This window comes from Dendrobates tinctorius, unplaced genomic scaffold (genome assembly GCF_039654945.1).
Source record: "Dendrobates tinctorius isolate UK_male_01 unplaced genomic scaffold, ASM3965494v1 ptg000015l, whole genome shotgun sequence".
In the NCBI taxonomy this organism is placed as follows: Eukaryota; Metazoa; Chordata; class Amphibia; order Anura; family Dendrobatidae; genus Dendrobates; species Dendrobates tinctorius.
The window spans coordinates 57,112,154-57,137,411 of NW_027361683.1; the positions used below are offsets into that span (position 1 = coordinate 57,112,154).

General features: G+C 45.5%; 1 protein-coding gene across 1 annotated transcript in view; it reads right to left on the reverse strand.

Moving 5' to 3' along the window:
* The window catches only part of SMPDL3B (sphingomyelin phosphodiesterase acid like 3B), a 446,519-nt gene that overhangs the window by 170,975 nt on the left and 250,286 nt on the right, over positions 1 to 25,258 (reverse strand). The window contains exons 5-6 of the mRNA XM_073564586.1: positions 10,450 to 10,593; positions 10,193 to 10,365 (exon numbers count right to left, since the gene is read on the reverse strand). Coding sequence (XP_073420687.1) covers positions 10,193 to 10,365; positions 10,450 to 10,593 — 317 coding nt within the window. The remainder of the gene's footprint in view (positions 1 to 10,192; positions 10,366 to 10,449; positions 10,594 to 25,258) is intronic.

The following is a 25,258-nucleotide window of genomic DNA, read 5'->3' on the forward strand; positions in this document are numbered from 1 at the left end:
TATCTTTATATCTATCTCTATCTATCTCTATCTATCTATCTCTATCTATCTCTATGAATCTTTCGATCTATATCTATCCATTATCTACTTTCTATCCATTATCTACTATCTATCTCTATATCTATCTATTGCTACATCTATCTTTCTATCTATATCTATCTAACTCTATATCTATATATCTATATAGCATTATACCCTATGAGGGGGTGCATTATTCCCTATGAGGGGGGCAGTATTATACCCTATGAGGGGGCAGCATTATACCCTATGAGGAGGCAGCATTATACCCTATGAGGAGGCAGCATTATACCCTATGAGGAGGCAGCATTATACCCTATGAGGGGGCAGCATTATACCCTATGAGGGGGCAGCATTATACCCTATGAGGGGGTGCATTATTCCCTATGAGGGGGGCAGTATTATACCCTATGAGGGGGACAGTATTATACCCTATGAGGGGGGCAGTATTATACCCTATGAGGGGGTGCATTATACCCTATGAGGGGGTGCATTATTCCCTATGAGGGGGGCAGTATTATACCCTATGAGGGGGGCAGTAATATATTCTATGAGATGGCTGCATTATATTCTATGACATGGCTGCATTATACTATGTGAGGGGGCTGCTTTATATTCTATGAGGGGGCTACCCCAACCCCTGCTACATAATTAAGACATGTACAACCTTATATTATACCCGGATATTAGCGCGTTTTACCGCATAATTGGTGGTCTGGTATTTAACTCTATGCAGCTACATAGTGGGCCCCAAGAATGATTTTCTCTGGTGGGCCCAAGGTGTTCCAGTCCGACGCTGGCCTCCATGATGTCTTGTTCTAAGGCCGGAGTCACACTAGCGACAAATACGGATGAGTGCTATGCGCAAAAACAACGCATTGCATTCGGACCAATGTTAATCTATGGGGCAGCTCCCATCAGCCGATTTTCTCTCGGCCATATTATACGGGCTGAGAAAATCGCAGCAATTGTCAGCGTATTATGCCCGTAATACACCAATGCAAGTCTATGGGGGAGAGAAAACTATGGATTACACACGGACCCTTATAATGCTGCACAGTGATTAGTGGCCCCTTGTAATGCTGCACAGTGATTAGTGGCCACTTAATATGCTGCACAGTGATTAGTGGCCCCTTATAATGTTGCACAGTGATTAGTGGCCCCTTATAATGTTGCACAGTGATTAGTGGCCCCTTATAATGCTGCACAGTGATTAGTGGCCCTTGTAATGCTGCACAGTGATTAGTGGCCCCTTACAATGCTGCACGGTGATTACTGGCCCCTTATAATGCTGCTGCCGCTGCCTCAGTTAAAAAAAAACAACTATATACTCAACTTGTCACTGCTGCAGCTGCTGCTCATCAGTGTTGCCGGCTCTGCAGTGTCTGTTCAGGCAGAGGGCGCCTGCTAACTACATCATGGCGCCCTCTGACCTGAACGTCACTGCCAGAGGAAGCAAGACAGCAGAGCAACGCACAGCGGTGGAACGGGGTACGGGTGAATATGGCTCCCCCGTTATACTCACCTCTCCTGGCATGTCTCTGCAGCCCCCCGTGCTTGTCCCATCTTCTCGGCGCTGTTCTTCCTGCTTTCTGCGGTCACACGGTGCCGCTCATTACATATGTGCATATTCATGAGGGTAATGAGCGGTACCACGTGACCGCTGAAAGCAGGAAGAACAGCGCCAATAAGATGGAATAAGCACGGAGGGCTGCAGAGACATGCCAGGTGAGGTGAGTATGATCTCTGACACCCCCCGCTCCCCCTCCCCAGCCGACCCCCGGTATATGACTCACGTATAAGCCGAGAGAGGGACTTTCAGCCCAAAAAAATGGGCTGAAAATCTCGGCTTATATGCGAGTATATACGGTATATAGATTTATATTTCATAGAGTTCTACATAGCACAATAGCCACTAAATCAATTGCCGGCTTCTGTAAAATCATTACGAAACCGGACATGAAATGACACAAGGGTTACATACAGTAAACCATTTCATTTAGTTTTTTATATGTCTTTGACTAATAATTAGATTAGGGTATGCTTGTAAAATTTTGGACATGTAGGTGTTAAATTAACGGGTAAATTTGTTGAAAAAAATTGTTTGGCCTCCTATGATAATTTCTCCTACAGAGAGGGAAAGCCAGTGCGTGAGGACAGATATTAATAGCCTAGAGAGGGACCATTGTTTTTGCCCCCCGCCGGCTAAAAAAAAAACTGCCCCCAGCCACCCCAAAAAAGGCGCATCTATAAGATGCTCCTTTTCTGGCACTTAGCCTCTCTATTCCCATTGCCTTTAACAGTGGCTCATGGATTATTAATAATGGGTAAATGTCACCTTGCTATTGAAAGGTGACATTAAGCCCTTTAATAATGGCAAGGTGTCAATAAGACATCTATCCATTATTAAACATATAGTAGTAAAGGGTTAAAAAAGACCCACACATATTAATTACAAAGTCTTTTAATGAAATAATCAAAGTTTTTGCCCAAATTTTTTATTCTGTTAATCCAACAGAATCCCTTGTTGTCCTGTAAAAAAAAATAAAAAATAAAAAAAACAACAATATCCATACCTCTCCGCCGTTCAGTCAGGTCCTCTGCTGCAATCCATCACCATGGGTTAACTAGTTTACAACAGGGACCTGTGTTAATGCTACCCACCCCACTGTAAACCACTGCAGAATTAATGAAATCATGTCTGCACAGGAGCCCCGGCTGACCGGGGATGAACTAATAAGCATGGGAAATTTTCTGAACTTTTTTCCACGCTCCTGAGTTCACCTCAGGTCAGTCGGGGACTCCGCGCAGCCTCACTGACTACCGCTGATGGGAAAAAGTTCAGAAACTTTCCAACGCTTATTTCCAGTAATAATTTGCGAACCCCAAGAAGCGCTGTAAACCTTTCAAATCTCGAGGCTGAACCCAATGAATTATAGCCTGGACCTTCTTGGGATCCAGGCGAAAACCCTCCTTAGACACAATAAACCCCAAAAACGACAATTCTTGCACAAAGAACGAACATTTTTCCAACTTAACAAAAAGTTGATTCTCTCTAAGTCTCTGGAGAATGGTATGCAAATGGCCCAAATGGGCTTGTCTATCAGAGGAATAAATAAAGATACCATCAAGATGTATAACCACAAAGCGACCGATGAGATCAGAAAACACAAAATTTATAAAATTTTGAAAAACGTCTGGAGTGTTTGTCAAGCCAAAGGGCATGACTAGATTCTCAAACAGACATTCGGATGTGAGAAACACCGTCTTCCACTTGTCCTCCTCTCGAACCCTGATCAAGTTATAGGCTCCCCGTAAATCCAATTTAGAAAACCAATTTGCCCTGTACAACTGGTTACCTAGATCGGGAATGAGAGGGAGCGGGTATGTGTTTCTCAATGTGATATTATTGAGTTCCCAAAAGTCGAGACAAGGGCGCAAACCAGCATCTTTTTTTTTATAAAGGCTCTCGGAAATATACTCCTTCATGGCAACCCGCTCATTGAGGAAAAGTGTACCTGAAGCTCTGGGCAACCTCTTCAACAGTTACCCAGACCTAGACGTTTCCCGACACCTTGGAGGACGGTGGGCAAAAAGGGCAGTCCTTTCTCCAGTGTCCCGGAACCCCACAGTAGAAGCAAAGTTTGTTTTCCTTGTGGCGTTTCCTTTCCTTTTCTTTAAAAGAAACATCTCCCACCTCCATGGGTTCAACAGATCATTCTTAACGGGGTACAAGGGGGTCTACTGTTGCATCACCCCCCTGGCACGGAGTCTACAGTCCATGCGGATGGCCTGTGTGATAGCTTCCTTGAGGGAGGAGGATGCAAAGCCAATGCATCCTTAAGATGCTCAAACAGACCTCGGTGGAACAATCCCCTGAGAGCCGAATCATTACAAGATACCTCTGCGGCCTTCCGCCTAAACTCAGAACAAAACCACTCGGCTGAGTGCTTTCCCTGGGATAGACTCATAGCCATGTCCTCAGCCAGTCACACATGATCAGGTTCACCCTTTAAAGGGTCACTTGATGCATCAGCTGACTGTCAGTGTGTTAGAGCAATCTGCAGTGACCAAGCTGGAGTAAGGAGCTCTCTGGGTGCAGTGGTGCATCTGCTGAGGTCGCTTATCTGGTGCCTTTACCCTGCTGTGCGGTGTTTTGCAGCAGAGAAAAGCTAAGTGTTGTGTTTTTTGTTACCTTGTCCATTTGGTGTCTATCACTTCCCCCGTGTTTATTACCTGCAGAGGTGAGGCTAGTGCTCCTTGCAGGACAAATATGGACAAGGTATCTTGACGGCAGCGGAGGGAAGGATAGGGTGTTAGGAGAGTGCAGGGACAGGCTCAGGTTTGAGCTCAAGTTGTTACCATCCCTCATTCCCTATTGGTAGGCCTTCCTGTCCCCTATACCATCCCCGTTGTATGAGAGTTGTGCTGTCTGTTGACCGACCACCCATAGAGTTGTGTCACACTGTGATAATCACTTCGTGACATATACAGGTTTAGTATTACCATAATCATACTGACCTGAAGAATCACAGGTCATTTGCAGTAAGCACCACTAACACTGTAAAAATGAACCCCAAAAAACAATGGCGGAATTTGTTTCATTCAGTGTTTTACTGTACTTGGAATTTTTCCCCTATTTTCCTGTACATGGTATATATGTACACTCACTGGCCACTTTATTAGGTACACCATGCTAGTAACGGGTTGGACCCCCTTTTGCCTTCAGAACTGCCTCAATTCTTCGTGGCAGAGATTCAACAAGGTGCTGGAAGCATTCCTCAGAGATTTTGGACCATATTGACATGATGGCATCACACAGTTGGCGCAGATTTGTCGGCTGCACATCCCTGATGCGAATCTCCCGTTCCACCACATCCCAAAGATGCTCTATTGGATTGAGATCTGGTGACTGAGGAGGCCATTTGAGTACAGTGAACTCATTGTCATGTTCAAGAAACCAATCTGAGATGATTCGAGCTTTATGACATGGCGCATTATCCTGCTGAAAGTAGCCATCAGATGTTGGGTACATTGTGGTCATAAAGGGATGGACATGGTCAGCAACAATACTCAGGTAGGCTGTGGCGTTGCAACGATGCTCAATTGGTACCAAGGGGCCCAAAGAGTGCCAAGAAAAAATTCCCCACACCATGACACCACCACCACCAGCCTGAACCGTTGATACAAGGCAGGATGGATCCATGCTTTCATGTTGTTTACGCCAAATTCTGACCCTACCATCCGAATGTCGCAGCAGAAATCGAGACTCATCAGACCAGGCAACGTTTTTCCAATCTTCTACTGTCCAATTTCGATGAGCTTGTGCAAATTGTAGCCTCAGTTTCCTGTTCTTAGCTGAGAGGAGTGGTACCCAGTGTGGTCTTCTGCTGCTGTAGCCCATCTGCCTCAAAGTTCGACGCACTGTGCGTTCAGAGATGCTCTTCTGCCTACCTTGGTTGTAACGGGTGGCAATTTGAGTCACTGTTGCCTTTCTATCAGCTCGAACCAGTCTGCCCATTCTCCTCTGACCTCTGGCATCAACAAGGCATTTCCGGCCACAGAACTGCCGCTCACTGGATTTTTTTTCTTTTTCGGACCATTCTCTGTAAACCCTAGAGATGGTTGTGCGTGAAAATCCCAGTAGATCAGCAGTTTCTGAAATACTCAGACCAGCCCTTCTGGCACCAACAATCATGCCACGTTCAAAGGCACTCAAATCACCTTTCTTCCCCATACTGATGCTCGGTTTGAACTGCAGGAGATTGTCTTGACCATGTCTACATGCCTAAATGCACTGAGTTGCCGCCATGTGATTGGCTGATTAGAAATTAAGTCTTAACACACAGTTGGACAGGTGTACCTAATAAAGTGGCCAGTGAGTGTATATGGTATTGGTAAATGGAATGGTGTCTTTCAAAATTTCAACTTACATAGTAACATAGTTTTGAAGGCTGAAGGAAGACCTTATGTCCATCTAGTTCAGCCTATTTTTAGTGCAGCTGTTCTGCATTGTTGATCCTGGGGAAGGCAAAAAACCCACAGAGTAGAAGCCAATTTTCTCCATAGGGAAAAAAATTCCTTCCCCTAAGCTGGGTCAACCATCTACCTATAATATTCTGTTATTCATAACCTTCTATACTGTTACTCACAAGAAAAGCATCCATTCCTTTCTTAAATTCATTCAGTGAGTTGGCCATCACCACTTCCTCAGGAAGAGAATTCCAGAGCCTCACTGCTCACAGAGCCATGACGAACCCTCTTCTATGCTGGTGCAGAAATTGTCTTTCCTCCAAACAAAGAGAATGCCCCCTTGTTCTTGTCACAGTCCTTGGTACAAACAGTTCATTGGAGAGATCTCTGTATTGCCCTCTGATATACTTGTACATATATATTAAGTGTCCCCTAAGTCTTCTCTTTTCTAGAGTAAATAGACCTAACTTTGATAACCTTTCTGGGTATTGTAGTGAACCAACTCCATTTATCATTTTAGTAGCCCGCCTTTGAACCCTATCAAGTTCAGTAATGTCTTTCTTGAGCACCGGCGTCCAAAATTGCACACAATACTCCAAGTGTGGTCTGACGAGTGATTTGTACAGAGGGAGAATTATGTTTTCATCTCGTGTCCCCAGACCTCTTCTAATGCATCCCATGACCCTATTTGCTTTGGTGGCAGCTGCCTGACACTGGGCACTCCAATTTAGCTTCTTATTGACTAAGATGCCTAAGTCTTTTTCCATGTCTGATTTCCCCAGCAGTTTCCCATTCAGTAAGTAATTATAGCATCTGTTTCTCCTTCCCATGTGCATAACCTTACACTTATCTGTGTTAAACCTCATTTGCCATTTACTTGTCCTGTAAAAAACAAGTCCTCTTGTCTCTGCTAATGGAAAACTAAAAAATGTATGCCTCTTTGACAAATGAGAGGAAAAAAAAATTAGCAACTTTTTAAAGGGGTTATATGTTAACCCCTTAAAGACCGCCGATACACCATTTAATGGCGGCAGTTAAGGGTACTTAAACCACAGCGTCGCTTTTTAATGGCACTGAGGTTTAAGGTTATAGCGCCCCCCAGCGTCAGAATTTCTCCGAGGTCTTGGCTGCTGGAGGTAGCCAAGGTCCCAGAGAACATGATTCAGGTCGGTTTTTACTGACCTCGGTGTTGCAATCGCTGTTATTAATGATATAAAAAGTCCGATCTTCTATTTAATTTCTCTCTCTTCTGATGTGATTGCACATCAGAGGAGAGAAAAATATGGTCCCCTGATCACCCCCCCAGTACCTATCCCTGAATGCCCCCCTGAAGTTCCCTGAGCTGCCGGCTTCTTCTTCCAGGAGAAAATGGAGGGCGCATGCGCAGTGCGCCCAACAAGATCTGTCGGCCGGCACGACAACAATAGATTTTTTCCTATTGGTTTATTTTGATTACTGTGATAGACCCTATCACAGTGATCAAAATAAAAAATAGTAAATAAAACCCCCCTTTATCATCCCTTTAGTTAGGGAAAAATAATAAAATAAAAAAATGTATTTATTTCCATTTTCCCATTAGGGTTAGAGTTGGGCTAAAGTGAGTTGGGCTAAAGTTAGGGTTAGGGTTGGGGCTAAAGTTAAGGTTAGGGTTGGGGCAAAAGTTAGGGTTAGGGTTGGGGCCAAAGTTAGGGTTAGGGTTGGGGCTAAAGTTAGGGTTAGGGTTGGAGCTAAAGTTAGGGTTAAGGTTGGGGCTAAAGTTAGGGTTAGGGTTGGGGCTAGAGTTGGGGTTAGGGCTAGGGTTTGGATTAGGGTTATGGTTGGGATTAGGGTTAGAGTTAGGATTAGGGTTGGAATTAGGGTTAGGGTTGGGATTAGGGTTATTGGTGTGTTAAGGTTATGGTTAGGGTTGGGGTTAGGGTTGTAGTTAGGGTTGGAATTAGGGTTAGATGTGCATTGGGGTTAGAATTGTGGTTAGGGTTATGGATAGGGTTGGGATTAGGGTTAGGGGTGTGTTGGGGTTAGGGTTGGAGTTAAAATTGGGGGGTTTCCACTGTTTAGGTACATCAGGGGCTCTCCAAATGCGACATGGTGTCCGATCTCAATTCCAGCCAAATCTGCATTGAAAAAGTCAAACGGTGCTCCTTTCCTTTCCAAGCTCTGCTGTGCGCCCAAACAGTGGTTTACCCACACATATTGGGTATCGGCATACTCAGGACAAATTGGACAATAACTTTTGTGGTCCAATTTCTCCTGTTACCCTTGTGAAAATAAAAAAATTGGGGGCTAAAAAAAATTATTTGTGGGAAAAAAAAGATTTTTTATTTTCACGGTTCTGCGTTTTAAACGTTTTGAAACACTTTGGGGTTCAAAGTTCTCACAACATATCTAGATAAGTTCCTTGGGGGGTCTAGTTTCCAAAATTGGGTTACTTGTGGGGGGTTTCTGCTGTTTAGGCACATCAGGGGCTCTGCAAATGCAACATAACGCTCGCAGACCATTCCATCAAAGTCTACATTCCAAAGCGTCACTACTTCCATTCCGAGCCCCGATGTGGGCCCAAAAAGTAGTTTTCTCCCACATATGGGGTATCAGTGTACTCAAGACAAATTGGAAAACAACTTTGGGGTCCAATTTCTCCTGTTACCCTTGTGAAAATAAAAAAATGGGAGCTAAAGAATCATTTTTGTGGGAAAAAAAAGATTTTTTATTTTCACGACTCTGCGTTATAAACTTTAGTGAAATACTTGGGGGTTCAAAATTCTCACAACACATCTAGATAAGTTCCATGGGGGTATCTAGTTTCCAAAATGGGGTAACTTTTTGGGATTTCTACTGTTTAGGGACATCAGGGGCTCTGTAAACGCAACATGATGCCCGCGGACCATTCCATCAACGTCTGCAGTCCAAAGTATTACTACTTCCCTTACGAGCCCCGGCGTGTGCCCAAATAGTAGTTTTCTCCCACATATGGGGTATCAGCGTACTCAGGACAAATTGCACAACAACTTTTGGGGTCCAATTTCTCTAGATACACTTAGGAAAATAAAAAATTGCGGGCTAAAAGATCATTTTTGTGGAAAAAATATGATTTTTTATTTTCACGGCTCTTCTTTATAAACTTTTGTGAAGCTCTTAGGGGTTCAAAGTGCTCACCACACATCTAGATAAGTTACTTTGGGGGTCGAGTTTTCAAAATGGTGTCACTTGTGGGGGGTTTCCACTGTTTAGGCATATCAGAGGCTCTTTAAACGCAACATAGTGTCTGTTCTCAATTCCAGCCAATTCTGCATTGAAAAAATGAAATGATGCTCTTTCCCTTCCGAGCTCTGCCGTGTGCCTAAATAGTGGTTTACCCCCATATATGGGGTATCGGCATATTCAGGAGAAATTGCACAATAAATTTTGTGGTTAACTTTCCCTTTTTACATTTGTGAAAATAAAAAAAAACTGGTTCTGAAGTAAAGTGTTTGTGAAAAAAGTTAAATGTTCATTTTTTCCTTCCACATTGCTTCAGCTCCTGTAAAGCATCTAAAGGGTTAATTTCTTAAAATTTTAAGCACCTTGAGGGGTCCAAGTGAATGGTGTCACTTTTGGGTATTTTCTGTCATGTACACCCCCAAGGTGACTTCAAATGTAAGATGGTCCCTAAAAAAAATGGTTTTGTAAATTTTGTTGTAAAAATGAGAAATTGCTGGTCAACTTTTAACCATTATAACTTCCTAACAAAAAAAATTTGTTTCCAAAATTGTGCTGATGTAAAGTAGACATGTGGGAAATGTTATTTATTGACTATTTTGTGTGACAAATCTCTCCGATTTAAGAGGATAAAAATTAAAATTTTGAAAATTGTGAAATTTGAAAAATTTTCGCCATATTTTTGTTTTTTTCATAAATAAACGCAAGTCATATCTAAGAAATGTTATCACTATCATGAAGTACAATGTGTCACTAAAAAACAACCTCAGAATCAGTGGGATCTGTTAAAGCATTCCAGAGTTATAGCCTCATAAATTGACAGTGGTCAGGATTGTAAAAATTGGCCTCGCCATTAAGCTGCAAATTGGCTCCGTCACTAAGGGGTTGAGAGGCAAGAAAATTGCAGCACAATCTGTATTTTGAATATTTTTTTTACAGTTTAAGGGCATATCTACACATGCATTTTTTGCAATATGACGTTCAATTACTGTATGTGTAACTTTACCTTTTCTCCCTTTTGAGAAGCATCTGATAATTGATTATCTAACCATAGAAACTGGTCACCAGGATCTTCCATATTGGCTGTAATACTGTTCGAATCATAATATAAATTAGTATTTAGAACAATAATACGTCCCACATTTTCTAGATTCACCACTTGTTCACTGTAAAACGCTCCTAGCGAAATAAAGAGGAAAATGTCACTTTTTTAAATGTATGTATATATTTGCTTTCATTTTTAATAAACAAGCAACAACTTACCTTTTAGAAACGTAGACATGGATTCCTGCTTGAGCCATGGGCTCCAGAAATTCGAAAGCCCATAATAAATAGAATTATTTTGTGTTGGTAGTTGGTTTTTAGGGTGAAAATCATGATTACCTAAGGCAGCATAAACTTTGGTTGCTGATCGGAGAAAAATACAAACATTTAGGTTAAATACATCTTTAAATGTACATTTTTTCTTTTAATCTGATTGTAAGTATAAGAGGCTATTAACCCCTTTCTGACAGACGAAGTACTATCCCGTCCATGTGACCTGGGACTTAATTCCCAAGGACGGGATAGTACATCATCATAGATTACCGGCGCTCACAGGGGGAGCGCCGCTAATCACGGCCGGATGTCAGCTGACTATCACAGCTGACACCCGGCACTATGTGCCAGGAGCGGTCACGGGCTGCGTTGCTCCAAAGACCTCCTTCCTGCAGGCCCCTGAATCCAAGATTGCCACGGGAGCCTTTGGGGTCCTGCAAGGAGGTGACTTTCTCAGTGCCTGCTGAGAGCAGGCGCTGAGAAAGCCTCCTGCAGTGCCTGTCAGATCGCTGATCTGTCACAGTGCACTGCAAAGTGTCAGATCAGCAATCTGACACTATGTAGTAATGTCCCCCCTGGGACAATATAATAAAGTAAAATAAAAATTATAATAATAATAAAAAATTCCTAGATAAATAAAAAAAACATGGCAAAACACAATTCTTTATCATCATACCGCCAAACAAAAAGTGCAATAACGCGCAATCAGAAAGACGGATATAAATAAACATGGTACCGCTGAAAACGTCACCTTTTCCCACAAAAAATGAGCCACCATACAGCATCATCAGCGAAAAAATAAAAAAGTTATAGCTCGCAGAATAAAGCGATGCAAAATAATTATTTTTTATATAAAATTGTTTTTATTGTATAAAAGCTCCAAAGCAAAATAAAAGGTATAAATAAGGTAACGCTGTAATCGTACTGACCCGAAGAATATAACTGCTTTATCAATTTTACCACACGCGGAACGGTCTAAACACCCCCCAAAAGAAATTCATGAATTGCTGATATTTTTTCATTCTGCGTCTCAAAAATCTGAATAAAAAGTGATCAAAAAATGTCATGTGCCCGAAAATGTTACCAATAAAAACGTCAACTCGTTCCACAAAAAATAAGACCTAACATGACTCTGTGGGTCAAAATATTGAAAAATTATATCTCTCAAAATGTGGTGATGCAAAACTACTTTTTGCAATTAAAAGCGTCTTTTAGCGTGTGACAGCTGCCAAACATAAAAACCCGCTACAAATAGTAAATCAAACCCCCCTTTATCACCCCCTAGTTAAGGAAAAATAATAAAATTTTAAAAAAAGTGTATTTATTTCCATTTTCCCATTAAGGCTAGGGTTAGGGTTGGAGTTGGAATTGGGGGGTTTCCACTTCAGGTACATCATGGGCTCTCTAAACGCGACATGGCGTCTGATCTCAATTCCAGCCAATTCTGCGATGAAAAAGTCAAACGGTGCTTCTTCCCTTCCAAGCTCTGCCATGCACCCAAACAGTGGTTCCCCTCCACATATGGGGTATCAGCCTACTCAGGACAAATTGCACAACAATTTTGGGGTACAATTTCTCCTGTTACCCATGAGAAAATAAAAAATTGGGGACTAAAAGATCATGCTTGTAGAAAAAATATGATTTTTTTATTTTTACGCCTGGGCGTTACAAACTTTTGTGAAGCACTTGGGGGTTCAAAGTGCTCACCATACATCTAGATAAGTTCCTTGGGTGGTCTAGTTTCCAAAATGGGGTCACTTGGGGGGTTTCCATTGTTTAGGCACATCAGGGGCTCTCCAAGTGCGACATGACACCCGCAGACCATTCCATCAAAGTCTGCATTCCAAAACATCATTACTTCCCTTCCGAGCCCCGACGTGTGCCCAAACAATAGTTTACTCCCACATATGGGGTATCAGCGTACTCAGGACAAATTGCAAAACAACTTTTGGGATCCAATTTCTCCTGTTACCCTTGGAATAATAAAAAAAATTGGGGACTAAAAGATCATGTTTGTGGAAAAGAATGTTATAAACTTCTGTGAAGCCCTTGGGGGTTCAAAGTGCTCACCACATATCTAGATAAGTTCCCTGGGGGGGTCTAGTTTCCAAAATGGGGTCATTTGTGGGGGATTTCAACTCTTCAGGTACATCAGGGGCTCTCCAAATGAGACATGGCATCCGATTTCAATTCCAGACAATTTTGCGTTGAAAAAGTCAAAAGGCGCTCCTTCCCTTCCGAGCTCTGCCATGCACCCAAACAGTGGTTCACCCCCACATATGGGGTATCAGCGTACTCAGGACAAATTGCACAATAATTTTTGGGGTCCTGTTTCCCTTGGGAAAAATAAAAAATTGGGGGTGAAAAGATAATTTTTTTGAAAAAAAAATATGATTTTTTAAATTTTACTGCTGTACGTTATAAACTTCTGTGAAGCGCTTGGGGGTTCAAAGTTCTCACCACATATCTAGATAAGTTCCTTTGGGGGTCTAGTTTCCAAAATGGTGTCATTTGTGGGGGGTTTCCACTGTTTAGGCACATCAGGGACTCTCCAAAGCCAATTCTGCGTTGAAAAAGTCAAACTGCTCTCATTCCCTTCTGAGCTCTGCCATGCGCCCAAACAGTGGTTTACTCCTACATATGGGGTATCAGCGTACTCAGGACAAATTGCACAATAACTTTTAGGGGTCCTGTTTCCCTTGGGAAAAATAAAAAATTGGGGGTGAAAAGATAATTTTTTTGAAAAAAAAATATGATTTTTTAAATTTTACTGCTGTATGTTATAAACTTCTGTGAAGCGCTTGGGGGTTCAAAGTTCTCACCACATATCTAGATAAGTTCCTTTGGGGGTCTAGTTTCCAAAATGGTGTCAATTGTGGGGGGTTTCCACTGTTTAGGCACATCAGGGACTCTCCAAAGCCAATTCTGCGTTGAAAAAGTCAAACTGCTCTCATTCCCTTCTGAGCTCTGCCATGCGCCCAAACAGTGGTTTACTCCTACATATGGGGTATCAGCGTACTCAGGACAAATTGCACAATAACTTTTAAGGTCCTGTTTAACTTGGGAAAAAAATTGGGGATAAAAAGATCATTTTTGTGGAAAAAATATGATTTTTTAATTGTACAGCTGTACGTTATAAACTTCTGTGAAGCCCTTGGGGGTTCAAAGTTCTCACCACACATCTAGATAAGTTCCTTGGGGGTATAGTTTCCAAAATGGGGTCACTTTTGGGAGGTTTCCACTGTTTAGTCACATCAGGGGCTCTCCAAACGCGACATGACACCCGCAGACCATTCCATCAAAGTCTGCATTCCAAAACATCACTACTTCCCTTCCGAGCCCCGATGTGTGCCCAAACAGTAGTTTACTCCCAAATATTGGGTATCAGCATACTCAGGACAAATTTCACAAACAACTTTTGGGGTCCAATTTCTCCTGTTACCCTTGGAAAAATAAAAAAATTGAGGACTAAAAGATCATGTTTGTGGAAAAAATATGATTTTTTTCACTCCCTGGCGTTATAAACTTCTGTGAAGCACTTTGGAATTCAAAGTGCTCACCACACATCTAGATAAGTTCCTTGGGGGGTATAGTTTCCAAAATGGGGTCACTTTTGGGAGGTTTCCACTGTTTAGTCACATCAGGGGGTCTCCAAACGCGACATTTTGTCCGATCTCAATTCCAGCGAATTTTGCGTTGAAAAAGTCAAACAGCGCTCCTTCCCTTCCGAGCTCTGCCATGCACTGAAACAGTGGTCCCCCCATATCAGGTATCAGCGTGCTCAAGACAAATTTTGCAATAACTTTAAAAGTCCAATTTCTCCTGTTACCCTTGGTAAAATAAGAAAATTGGACCTGAAGTAATGTTTCTGTGAAGAAAAGTTAAATGTTCATTTTTTTTTTAAACATTCAAAAAATTTCTGTGAAGCACCCGAAGAGTTAATAAACTTCTTGAATGAGGTCTTGAGCCCCGTTTGGGATGCAGTTTTTAGAATGGTGTCACTTTTGGGTATGTTCTATCATACAGACCCCTCAAAGTGACTTCAAATGTGATGTGGTCCCTAAAAAGAATGGTGCTGTAAAACTTAGAAATTGCTGGTCAACGTTTAACCCTTATAACTTCCTAACAAAAAAAAATTTGGTTCCAAAGATGTGCTGATATAAAGTAGACATGTGGGAAATGTTAATTATTACGTATTTTGTGTGCCATATCTCTGTGATTTAAGGGCATGAAAATTCAAAGTTGGAAAATTGTGACATTTTCAAAATTTTCACCAAATTTTCTTTTTTCACAAATAAACGCAAGTTATATTAATGAAATTTTACCTCTCTCGTGAAGTACAATATGTCACGAAAAAAAACAATGTCAGAATCAACAGGATCCATGGAAGCATTCCAGAGTTATTTACTCATAAAAGGACAGTGGTCAGAAATGTAAAAATTGGCCCAGTCATTAATGTGCAAACCACCCTGGGGGGTTAAGGTGTTAAGGCGAGTGTATGACCATTTGTAGAGATGAGCAGATCCCTGGATGTTTAGGTCTGGCGCGTTCGGCCGAACAGTTACAAAAAGTTTGAGTTCGGGTACCAGAACAGTACCCGGACCCGAACCCGAACCCAAACCCAGACCCCATTCACTTGAATGGGAGGCCTGAACATCCAGTGTTTAACATGCTGTCATGTGCATGACAGTACAGCAAACACCGCTTCTGTTCAGCGGTGAAATCATCCCCGCCGGTCAGAAAGTCACGGTTCCCACACTGTCAAAAGACAGCGTGAGCGCTCAGCTGTGATCGGAGGTATGAAGCTCACCTCTGGTCACTGGCATAAGCTGATGGGACAACTGCTGCCACTAATAACAGTGAGAGCAGGTACGGCAGATGGGAGTTTTTTTGCACTGTAAAAAAAAATGGCTTTGGGATCCCCTGTATTTTTGATAACCAGCCAGGCAAATCTCACAGCTGGGGACTGCAACCCTCAGTTGTCAGCTTCAGGAAAGCTAGTTATCAAGAATAGAGGGGTCCCCACGCCATTTTTTTAATTATTTAAATAATTAATTTAAAAAAACAGTGTGGGGTCCCCCCTATTTTTGATAACCAGCCTTGCTAAAGCTGACACGGCAATTCAGCCCGGCTGGAAATGGAGCCTCACTCACCGAAGGTAACCTCGATGACGTCACCAACTGTCTCTGAGGCTGCGCTTGCAGCAGTTCAGTCACCTGTGGTTCTCAGCCTGAAAGGTCGCATCTTTGAAAACTGTTTTTTTCACCAGACATGGATTGCATTGTGGGACAGAACGACGGAGGGGTGACGGATATTGTTTTTTTATTTTAGTTTTATTACAGGAGCACGAGGGCTTCAGTGGAATTAGGCTTTATTCTTGCTGTGTCTTTATTAACCATACAACTATAGGATTAGTAATGGATAGGTGTCTTACAGATGCCTGTCCATTACTAAGCCGTAGGCTTGATGTCACCAGACAATACAAAGGTGAAATCAACCCCACAAATATTAACCCCACTTGCCACTGCTACACGGCAAGTGGGAAGAGTCAGGCAGAGCACCAGAATTGGCGCATCTAATAGTTCTCAATAGAAGTCTTCAAACAGAGGCTGGACAGACATCTGTCTGGGATGATTTAGCGAACCCTGCTTGGAGCAGGGGGTTGGACCAGATGGCCCAGGAGGTTCCTTCCAAGTCTACGATTAAATGATTCTATGATTCTGGGCAGCTGCGGGCTGCTAATTTTAAGCTGGGGGGCAATATCCATGGCCCCTTACCAGCCTGAAAATACCAGCCCCCAGCTGTCAACTTTAGCAAGGCTGGTTGTCAAAAATAGGGGGGACCCCATGCCGTTTTTTAAAATTATTTATTTAAATAATTAAAAAATATTGCGTGGGGACCCCTGTTGTGAACACACTTGACTTCTGAGTTTGGGCTCCGTCTGGTGGTTGCTGCGGGTAGTGGAGCTGGTCGGGTTGACAGAAGTCAATCACCTGAAGAGGATGAGTGGAGGTCAGGTGTTACAGACTGGGAAGATTTAAGTGAGCAAGCTTCCCTCAGTTGTTGCTGGTGATTTGGTTTTCTTCCTGTGCATTTTGACGTCTGCTTGTCCCCTGATTGGTCCTGCATTGTTCAGATAAGTTATTTTGTTTGCTGGAATCTTTTGCATTGGTTCCAGTTTTTTGCCTTTCTCTGCTTTCTGCTTTGCTGTGTGGGTTCAGCATTGTTGCTGGACCCCGCTCCATATGTCACAGCTTATGTCAGTCTGTTCAGTATTGCTAATCCCCTGTTATATCAGTATCTTTTGCTTTGCTTCCAGTTCACACCAGAATGCTGATCTAGTGGGGGAGAGGTCGTGTGGCCTCAGTATTTTTGCATATCAGACATGTTGGATTTTTTAGGGTTTTTGCGTGATTGCAGACAGTATCGTTCCTGTCCTGTTCTATCTAGACAGTTTGGGCCCCATCATTTGCTTACTTTATTTACTTACTGTGTTTGTGCCTCATCTTGTCTCACCGGCAATATATGTTTGGGGGCTATCTATTCCTTTGGTGTTCTACTCCGGGGAAGTTTAGCTTTCCCCTTTCTTGCTTTAGGCTTAGTTAACTCTTTGGCTGTGCCGAGGCGTCTAGGGCATCGTAGGCACGTCCCACGGCTAATTCTAGTTGTGTTGTTAGGTTTATGGGTCTGCAATCCGCTAAGTTACCAACCTTTCTGGTTTGCTGGTTGCCTAGCTTATTCCCTGGCTATCCTCCTCGGTGACCTAATCATAACAGACCCCTCTATTGTTGATAACTATCCTTGTTGAAGCTGACAGCTGAGGGTTGCAGTCCCTAGCTGTGAGATTTGCCTGGCTGGTTATCAGAAATACAGGGGAACCCACGCAGTTTTTAAAAAAAATTATTTACAGCGCAGGAGCGGCTGATGAATACTCCCATCCGCCGCTCCTGCTCTCACTGTTATTAGTGGCAGCAGGTGTCGGATGATGGGAGCAGTTGTCCCATCAGCTGACACCAGTGACCGGAGGTGAGCTTTATACTTCTGATCACAGCTAAGCGCTCACGATGTCTTTTGAAGAGCGTGGGAATCACGGCACTCTGACTGGCTGAGATGATTTTACCACCAATCAGAAGCTGTGTTTGCCGAACCCGAACTGTAACACAGACTTCCTGGTAAAGTACATGTTCGGTGTCTGTGCCCGAACAGTAGGTGTTCGGTACGGACGCCAAACTTTACTATTTCGGTTCGCCCATCTCTAGCCATGTGCTATCTATATGGAAAAATGACAGCATATGCACTGCCCAATGCAAGACAATGGGGTAATTTAGTGATAGTCCCCATGGAAAATTGCTGCATGCACCACTTGGTATACACATATGGATTAGCATTCATAGTTAATCTATTTTTCACAGATTCGTTTCGTATAAAGGGGGTTTTACACATAGCGATATCGCTAGCGATATCGCTATAACGTCACCGATTTTGTGACGTTATAGCGATATTGCTAGCGATATCGCTATGTGTGATACTTACCTCCGACCGGCTCCCCCACTGTCAATCGCTGATCGCGCGAGAATGTCCGGCTCCTTTTCTCGTCGGGCGCTTCCTGCTGGGCTTCCTGCTGTGACGACGAGCGACGCGTGGAGGACGTCAGGATCGCTGTGTGTAAAAGGTGAGTATCGTGCGCTGCGTCGCTGCTGCATCGCTGTGAGGTCTGCCTGTGTGACAGCTCACTAGCGATCATTTAGCGATGCACCAGCGATCCTGACCGGGTCGGATCGCTGGTCGGATCGCTGGTGCATCGCTAAATGTAAAGGGGCCTTTAGAGTCAGTTTTTTAACCAACCAGAAAATCAGACATTTTAGACTTCAAAGCAATGCTTGGCTGTTCTGAGCTGTAGTAATGCCCTGCAATATGCAAATGAACAATAAGCCTTCCTACATTCATAAGAGGCAATAAAATTGGGATACGATACTGCCTGGACAGTGACAGGAACAAGAACAGAGTTGCATGAGAATTTGAAATTTGCAAGATGGTAATCTAACATTATAAGCAAGTCATACCGTTTGAAAAGATATTGATGCATAAGTATAGTCAGAACTGAGCTACATTACATGGCCCCATTTATAATGGTTCATGCCCCTTTGTTAGATGCTGCAATTTGCCCTCTAGATGATTATGATGGTTAATTACAGTTGCTTTATGAGAAAAAATGTCTTCTTTATTGCTCACTCTGCTGTAACAAATTCCTTTTACGGAGAAAATATGTAGGAGATTAAGAGCATAAATACATCCATGTAACATGTACAATGAAGAGACAATGACAATATATTGGCACTTTTAGACGAGTGTACTTTACGTCCGGATATACAGATTTTACATAAATTAATGCTTGTTAATGGAGCACTATTCTGATTCATGTCCCCTAAATTGATGTTTGACAGTTAATGTCCATTTCTTAGACAATGCCACGCCGCCCATAAACAGATGTATAGGATTGTTAATTCTGTAAAATAAATGAAAATATAGATTATGTTGTTACCAAAAGGTAAGAGCAGTTATGACCAATATAGAAATGGCCGGAGTGAGCCTCCCGGTCCCCTATAGGAGGTGTGGGCGGAGGCCATCATGACGGGGGGGTTGGAGGGTTTAGTGTGAGGGAAGGGTTAACGGGGCGGGGGAGCTAAGGGGTATTTAGGTGGGGTCCGGGGTGTTCCCGCCCTCTGTTCCCACTCTCCCAGCTCCAAGAAAGACCCACATACTCACCGGGATGGCTGGAGTGGCCCTGGACAGACTGCGGGCGGCAGCGGCGGGGCGGCCTCCGGGATGGTTGGAGGCACAAGTCGCGGGCCTGCTTCAAGGTGCACCTGTGCAGGCCGATGTGAGGGAGCGTAGATCCAGGCGGGTGAGGCCTCCAGAATGGCTCTCACCCGACACCACTCCCCGGGCCTCACGTCGGCGCAGGAGCACCTCCCGGGACCCTCCAAGCCGCACAACGCTCACTCCCCCTTCCAGGGCGTTGCGGCCTGAGAGGAATCCTCAGGTGCGGCGAGGCCCTGCGGTGGTGTCTGGACCTTCGCCCTGGAGCTGGAGGGGGGCGGAGCCAGCACGCACCCGGCTTCTGTCTCCATCTGCTCCTTCGGGGGGCCGCGGTGGTGACGGGCATGCCGTGCGGCCTGCCTCCACAGCTCCCATGACTTCGGCTGCCGGCAGAGTGGCGGCCTGCCGGGCGGCAGGGCCGGCTTCTTCGTCCCCCAGCAGTGTGGGGGAACAGTCCTCGGCGGGGGGGCGCAGCTGCGCTGGCCCTGCAGCTGCGCCTGCCTCTTCCGCCGTGACGACGCATCACAGCCCTGGGGCTGCAGTGGGAGTTGGCGCCGGCTGCAAGAAGATTCGGGCGAAGGAGGACGATTTCGGGCTCCCAGCTATCATGGGGGGGCCCTGGACACGCAGGTGCAGCAAGATGGCACACCGTCAGGAGCTCCCGGCGAGGGGTGCCAGGAGGCATCAGACTTGGGGGTACCACTGCCTGGTTCACTCCAGGGGTTCAGGCCTCCCACCCTCGCTGCGGGGGTTTTCGGAGACCAGCAATGCGGCAGCGAGTCCGCCACCGGGAGTTGCGAGGCTTCGGGGGATCCAGGCTTTTCGGCTGGAGGGCACACAGCCCCCTCGCAGCCCGGTGAGTATGCATCTATGTCCCCTGTTTGTCACCCATTTTTATCTTCGTCAGTGGTGGAAAGGGGGCCCTTAGCTGAACCTAGTGGTGTCGGGGTGGGGGCTGGGTTGAGCAGTTCAGGGGCGGCCGTGGGAGTGTGTGATATGCTGGCGGATGTGCGTAGCTTGCTGTCACGATTGGAGCGGGGTTTTGTTGGGTCGTCACTGGTAGCAGCGTGGGTCGTGTCGCAAGTTGGGGGGTTGTCTGGTCAGTGCGGTGTAGAGCCGGGCCCTCGCGCCGGCGAGCCAGTGTCGGTGTCGGTGCAAACCGACAGAGAGAAGGAGTGTCGTGTGCATTTGGACGATCGGGCACATGGTGAGGTGTACGTGTGCTTTGAAGGTTCGTTGGGGGCTCATTTAAAAAAAGAGGTGAAAGAGCGAATTTGGAAGGATGAGTATGTGGAAATATTTTCGTCGCTGCCTCTTGAGAAGTTTAATTTAGATAAAAGCAAGAAAGAGGATAGCAAAAAAGAGGATGAGGAAAAGCGGAGGTGGCGTTTGATTCCTCAGACATTTGTAAATTGGCAGCAAGCTTTTGTCATTTTGGCAAGTGTTATTGGGGAAAAGGCCCCTGACAATTGCTCCGTGCTGTTTTGTTATCTGGACGCTATAGGGGAGGCTTACATAGTGTATGGCGGTCAGGCATGGCTGAGGTATGACGAGCAATTCCGTCAGAGGAAGGCTGTGCGTCCGGCTATTCGCTGGGACCAGAAAGATATCGGTCTGTGGATGCGTGTGATAGCGCAGAATAAGTTTGGGAGCTCCTTTCATGGGGGGGCTGGAAGCACCAGCCAGAGTAGTGGCAACTCCAGCTCTACGGGTGGCGGAGGTCAAGGGCAGGCAGGAACGCACAAGGTGGGGGTGCGTTGGCAGTTTAACGACGGCCAGTGTAAGTTCGGGGCCAATTGTAAATTTAAACACCTCTGCTCTAATTGTAATGGCGCCTCACATGGAGCATCAAAGTGTTTCAAGAAAGGGAAGTCCAGAGCTGGGGGCGGAAATTCGCAAGGGGGAGACTCCGGTGAATCTGGAAAGGATGGTTCCCTATCTAAATAGGTACCCAGATAGGGAAAGTGTGGGGTTGTTGTATTCAGGTTTTAAGGAGGGTTTTCGCATTCCGAGTCCTCCGTTTGAAATCCCGTTAGTTTTGAAGAATTTGCACTCAGCTTTGGAGCATTCCACAGTTGTTTCTGAGAAACTCAGGAAAGAAGTTTCGTTGGGCCGCATGGCGGGCCCTTTCGCGTCCCCTCCTTTTCCAGATTTGGTGGTTTCCCCTTTGGGGGTGGTTCCGAAGAAGGAGCCGAATAAGTTTCGGCTCATTCAACATTTGTCTTACCCACGTGGGAGGTCGGTTAACGATGGTATTGATTCTGAGATTTGTTCGGTAGTATACTCTTCGTTTGACGAGGCCGCACGTTGGGTGCGGAAATGTGGTCGTGGTGCCCTTATGGCGAAGACTGATGTGGAATCTGCTTTTCGTCTACTGCCGGTTCATCCTGAAAGCGTGAAGCTGCTGGGCTGTTTTTGGGAAGGCAGGTTTTTTGTGGATAGGTGTTTACCTATGGGTTGTTTGTTGTCCTGCGCATATTTCGAGGCGTTTAGTTCCTTTCTTGAGTGGGTCGTGTGCGACGCTTCCGGTTTTGACTCTGTTATTCATTATTTGGACGACTTTTTGTGTGTTGGTCCGGCGGATTCATCGCGTTGTTGCAGGATTTTGAAAGCCATTGAGTGGGTGGCGGATCGTTTCGGGGTCCCGTTGGCGCCCGGAAAAACGGAGGGCTCCACCACGTGTTTGCGTTTTCTGGGAATCGTCATTGATACAGTTGAATGGGAGTTCAGGTTGCCTGAGGACAAACTAGTGGATTTGAGGTCTGAAGTGGTCCGAGCGCGTCGTTTGAGGAAAATATCGTTGCGCGATCTTCAGTCGCTGTTGGGGAAGCTTAACTTTGCTTGTCGGGTGATGCCGATGGGTCAAGTTTTTTGACGTAGGCTGGCTAGCGCTACTTCGGGGAGTCGGGCTCCCCACCATTTTGTTAGGTTGTCGTCGGAACTCAGGGCTGATCTGGCGGTCTGGGAGTCCTTTTTGGAGGAGTACAACAGTCATTCTTTGGTAATGGCAGACATGGTAGGTAACAATGCATTGGATTTGTTTACGGATGCGGCTGGCGGAATCAGTTTTGGTGCCTATTTCAGAGGGCAATGGTGCGCAGCGCAATGGCCTGACACGTGGGTTTCGACCGGTCTGGTGCGTAACATCATGTTGTTGGAGATTTTTCCGATTCTGGTGGCGGTGCACTTGTGGGAGCAGGATTTCCAGAATCGGCGTGTTCGTTTTAATTGCGACAACATGGGCGTTGTGAGCGCGATTAATGGTCTTACCACGTCGTCCCCTTCGGTTGTTCGGGTTTTACAGAAATTGGTGCTATTGTGTTTGTCTTTGAATGCCCATGTGACTGCGACGCACGTGCCCGGCGTGAGGAACGAGATAGCTGACTCTCTCTCTCGTTCGCAGTGGGATCGTTTTCGTTCTTTGGCTCCGGAAGCAGAGTTCGAGGGTCTAATTTGTCCGGAGGAGCTGTGGAGGGTGGCTTACGAGCCGCAGAGTCACTGATTGAATCGTCACTGGCACCAAAAACTTGAGAGGCCTACCGGGCGGTGTGGCCAATGTGGGAAGAGGTCCTTTCAGCCGGCCTCACCAGCGGGGCCAGGCTTGAGCAAGAGGGAATGTTGTTGGCTTGGTTGGGGTGAGGTGCGAGCGAGGGTTGGTCCCGTGCGAAGGTGACGCGCTTGTTAGCAGGTTTGTCTTTTGGTTTTCGGTTGCGCGGGTGGAGGGATTTGACAAAAACATTTCTGGTAAAACAGGCGGCAAAAGGTTTCCGCCGTTTCAGAGGCGGTGGTGATTTAAGACAGCCTGTATCGTTTAATATGCTGGAACAATTGGGGCAGGTTCTGGAGTTGGTCTGTTCGGATCGTTATGAGGTTGTGTTGTTTCGCCTGGCCTTCTCGTTTGCATTTTTTGGGGCTTTGCGTGTTGGGGAGCTCGTGTCTCCCAATAAAGAGTAGATGGGAGGCTTATTAGCCCGGGATGTGCTATTGACCTCGAATTTTGGCTGCGACGGTCCAAAACTGACCAGTCTCGAAAAGGTCGCCGGGTGGTGTTGAGTGGTGTGTCCGGTTCGTTGATGTGCCCTGTTCAGTGCTTGTGGAATTTTTGGGAGCTTCGTCCCAGTTTGAGCGGTTCCTTGTTGTGCCACGCTGACGGGGATAGTTTGTCCCGGTATCAGTTTGGCGCGGTTTTTAAAAAATCCATTCGGGGTTTGGGAATAGACGACTCCCGTTTTGCCTCTCATTCATTCAGAATAGGAGCGGCGACCGAGGCGGTGGTGTGTGGTTTAGGCCCCTCTTTGATACAGCGCATTGGGGGTGGAGGTCCAATCGGTACCGCAGTTATGTTCGGCCTTAATTCGGAAAGGTATGGGGGGAGAGGGGTTTGGTTAGTCGCGAACGTGGGACGGACAGGAGTCTGAGTGGGTGGCGACAAAAAATTTATTCTGCAAGTTTGCTTTTCTGTTAGTGTTGTTTTTTGTTTCAGGTGCTGAGCCGCTGCTGGTCTGGATCTTTGGGCATTCCTTCGTTTATTGGGGAGCATTGCGAGCCAATGTCAGGAACGAAGGCAGACAGCTGGGGATTCCCAGAGCAGTGGCGGTGGTGCGGTGGCTCGGTTTCAGGGGCCTGGAGTGGCGAAGGGTGTTGCCGGAGATCCACGAGTGCGTCCGGTTGGATCGGGCTCCAGATATTCTTGTTATTCACGCTGGGGGTAACGATCTGGCAGTGCGGCCCTTCCGGGAGTTGGTCAGGGATATTAAGCAGGATTGCTTAAGGTTGTGGTTGTTGTACCGGGGGTCTGTATTGTGTGGTCTGAGATTGTGCCGCGCAGGCGCTGGCGGTCTATGAGATCGCTGGAGAAGGTTAATCGCGCCAGGATAAAAGTTAACAGAGCGGTGTCTGCTTTCATTGTTAGGAATGGGGGAGTTGCTGTGCGGCATTTCGATTTGGAAAAGGGCAAGGGTGATTTTTGGTTGGCGGATGGTATCCATTTAAATGCTGTGGGTTATGATATTTGGGCTCTAGCCCTTCAGGATGGTATAGAAAGGGCCGTCGCTTGGCGGGTTGGCGGGGTCTCGGGTCCTTGAGGTGTTCAAGGCCCCCTCGTTGTGGTGGTTTTGGAGGAGGGGGGAGTCCTTGAAGTCGGTGGAAATTGGTTTTGGAGACTCGGTGTGTAGGGTCTCCTTCGTTAAAGGGTATGCTGGTCGTGATCTGGTGAAAGGTGGATGGGGAGTTTCCGTAGGAAGAGGGCGGATCTCCAAGTAGTTCGTGGACAATATCTATTGGTGTGCTGGTGCTCCCGAGCCTGTGGGGTAACGGCTGGGAGCAAATGGACGGGGGTTGTTCACAATATTTTGGACTACTTCACCATGATCTTGTGGCTTCAAGGACTTCTCCTTCCAGGAGACACACACAACAACACACACAACAGTGTGATGCAGCAGCAAAAAAGGCAAATGCAATTCTAGGATGTATTAACAGAAGCATACAGTCTAGATCACGTGAAGTCATTATTTCCCTCTACTCCTCTTTGGTCAGACCTCATCTGGAATATTGTGTCCAGTTTTGGGCACCACATTTTAAAAAAGACATCAACAAACTGGAGCAAGTTCAGAAAAGAGCGACCAGAATGGTGACCGGTCTGCAAACCCTGTCTTATGAGGAAAGGTTGCAGGATTTGGGAATGTTTAGTTTGCAAAAGAGAAGACTGAGAGGAGACTTAATAGCTGTCTACAAATATCTAAAGGGCTGTCACATTGTAGAAGGATCAACTTTATTCTCATTTGCACAAGGAAAGACTAGAAGCAATGGGATGAAACTGAATGGGAGGAGACACAGATTAGATATTAGAAAAAACTTTTTGACAGTTAGAGTGATCAATGAGTGGAACAGGCTGCCACGAGAAGTGGTGAGTTCTCCTTCAATGGAAGTCTTCAAA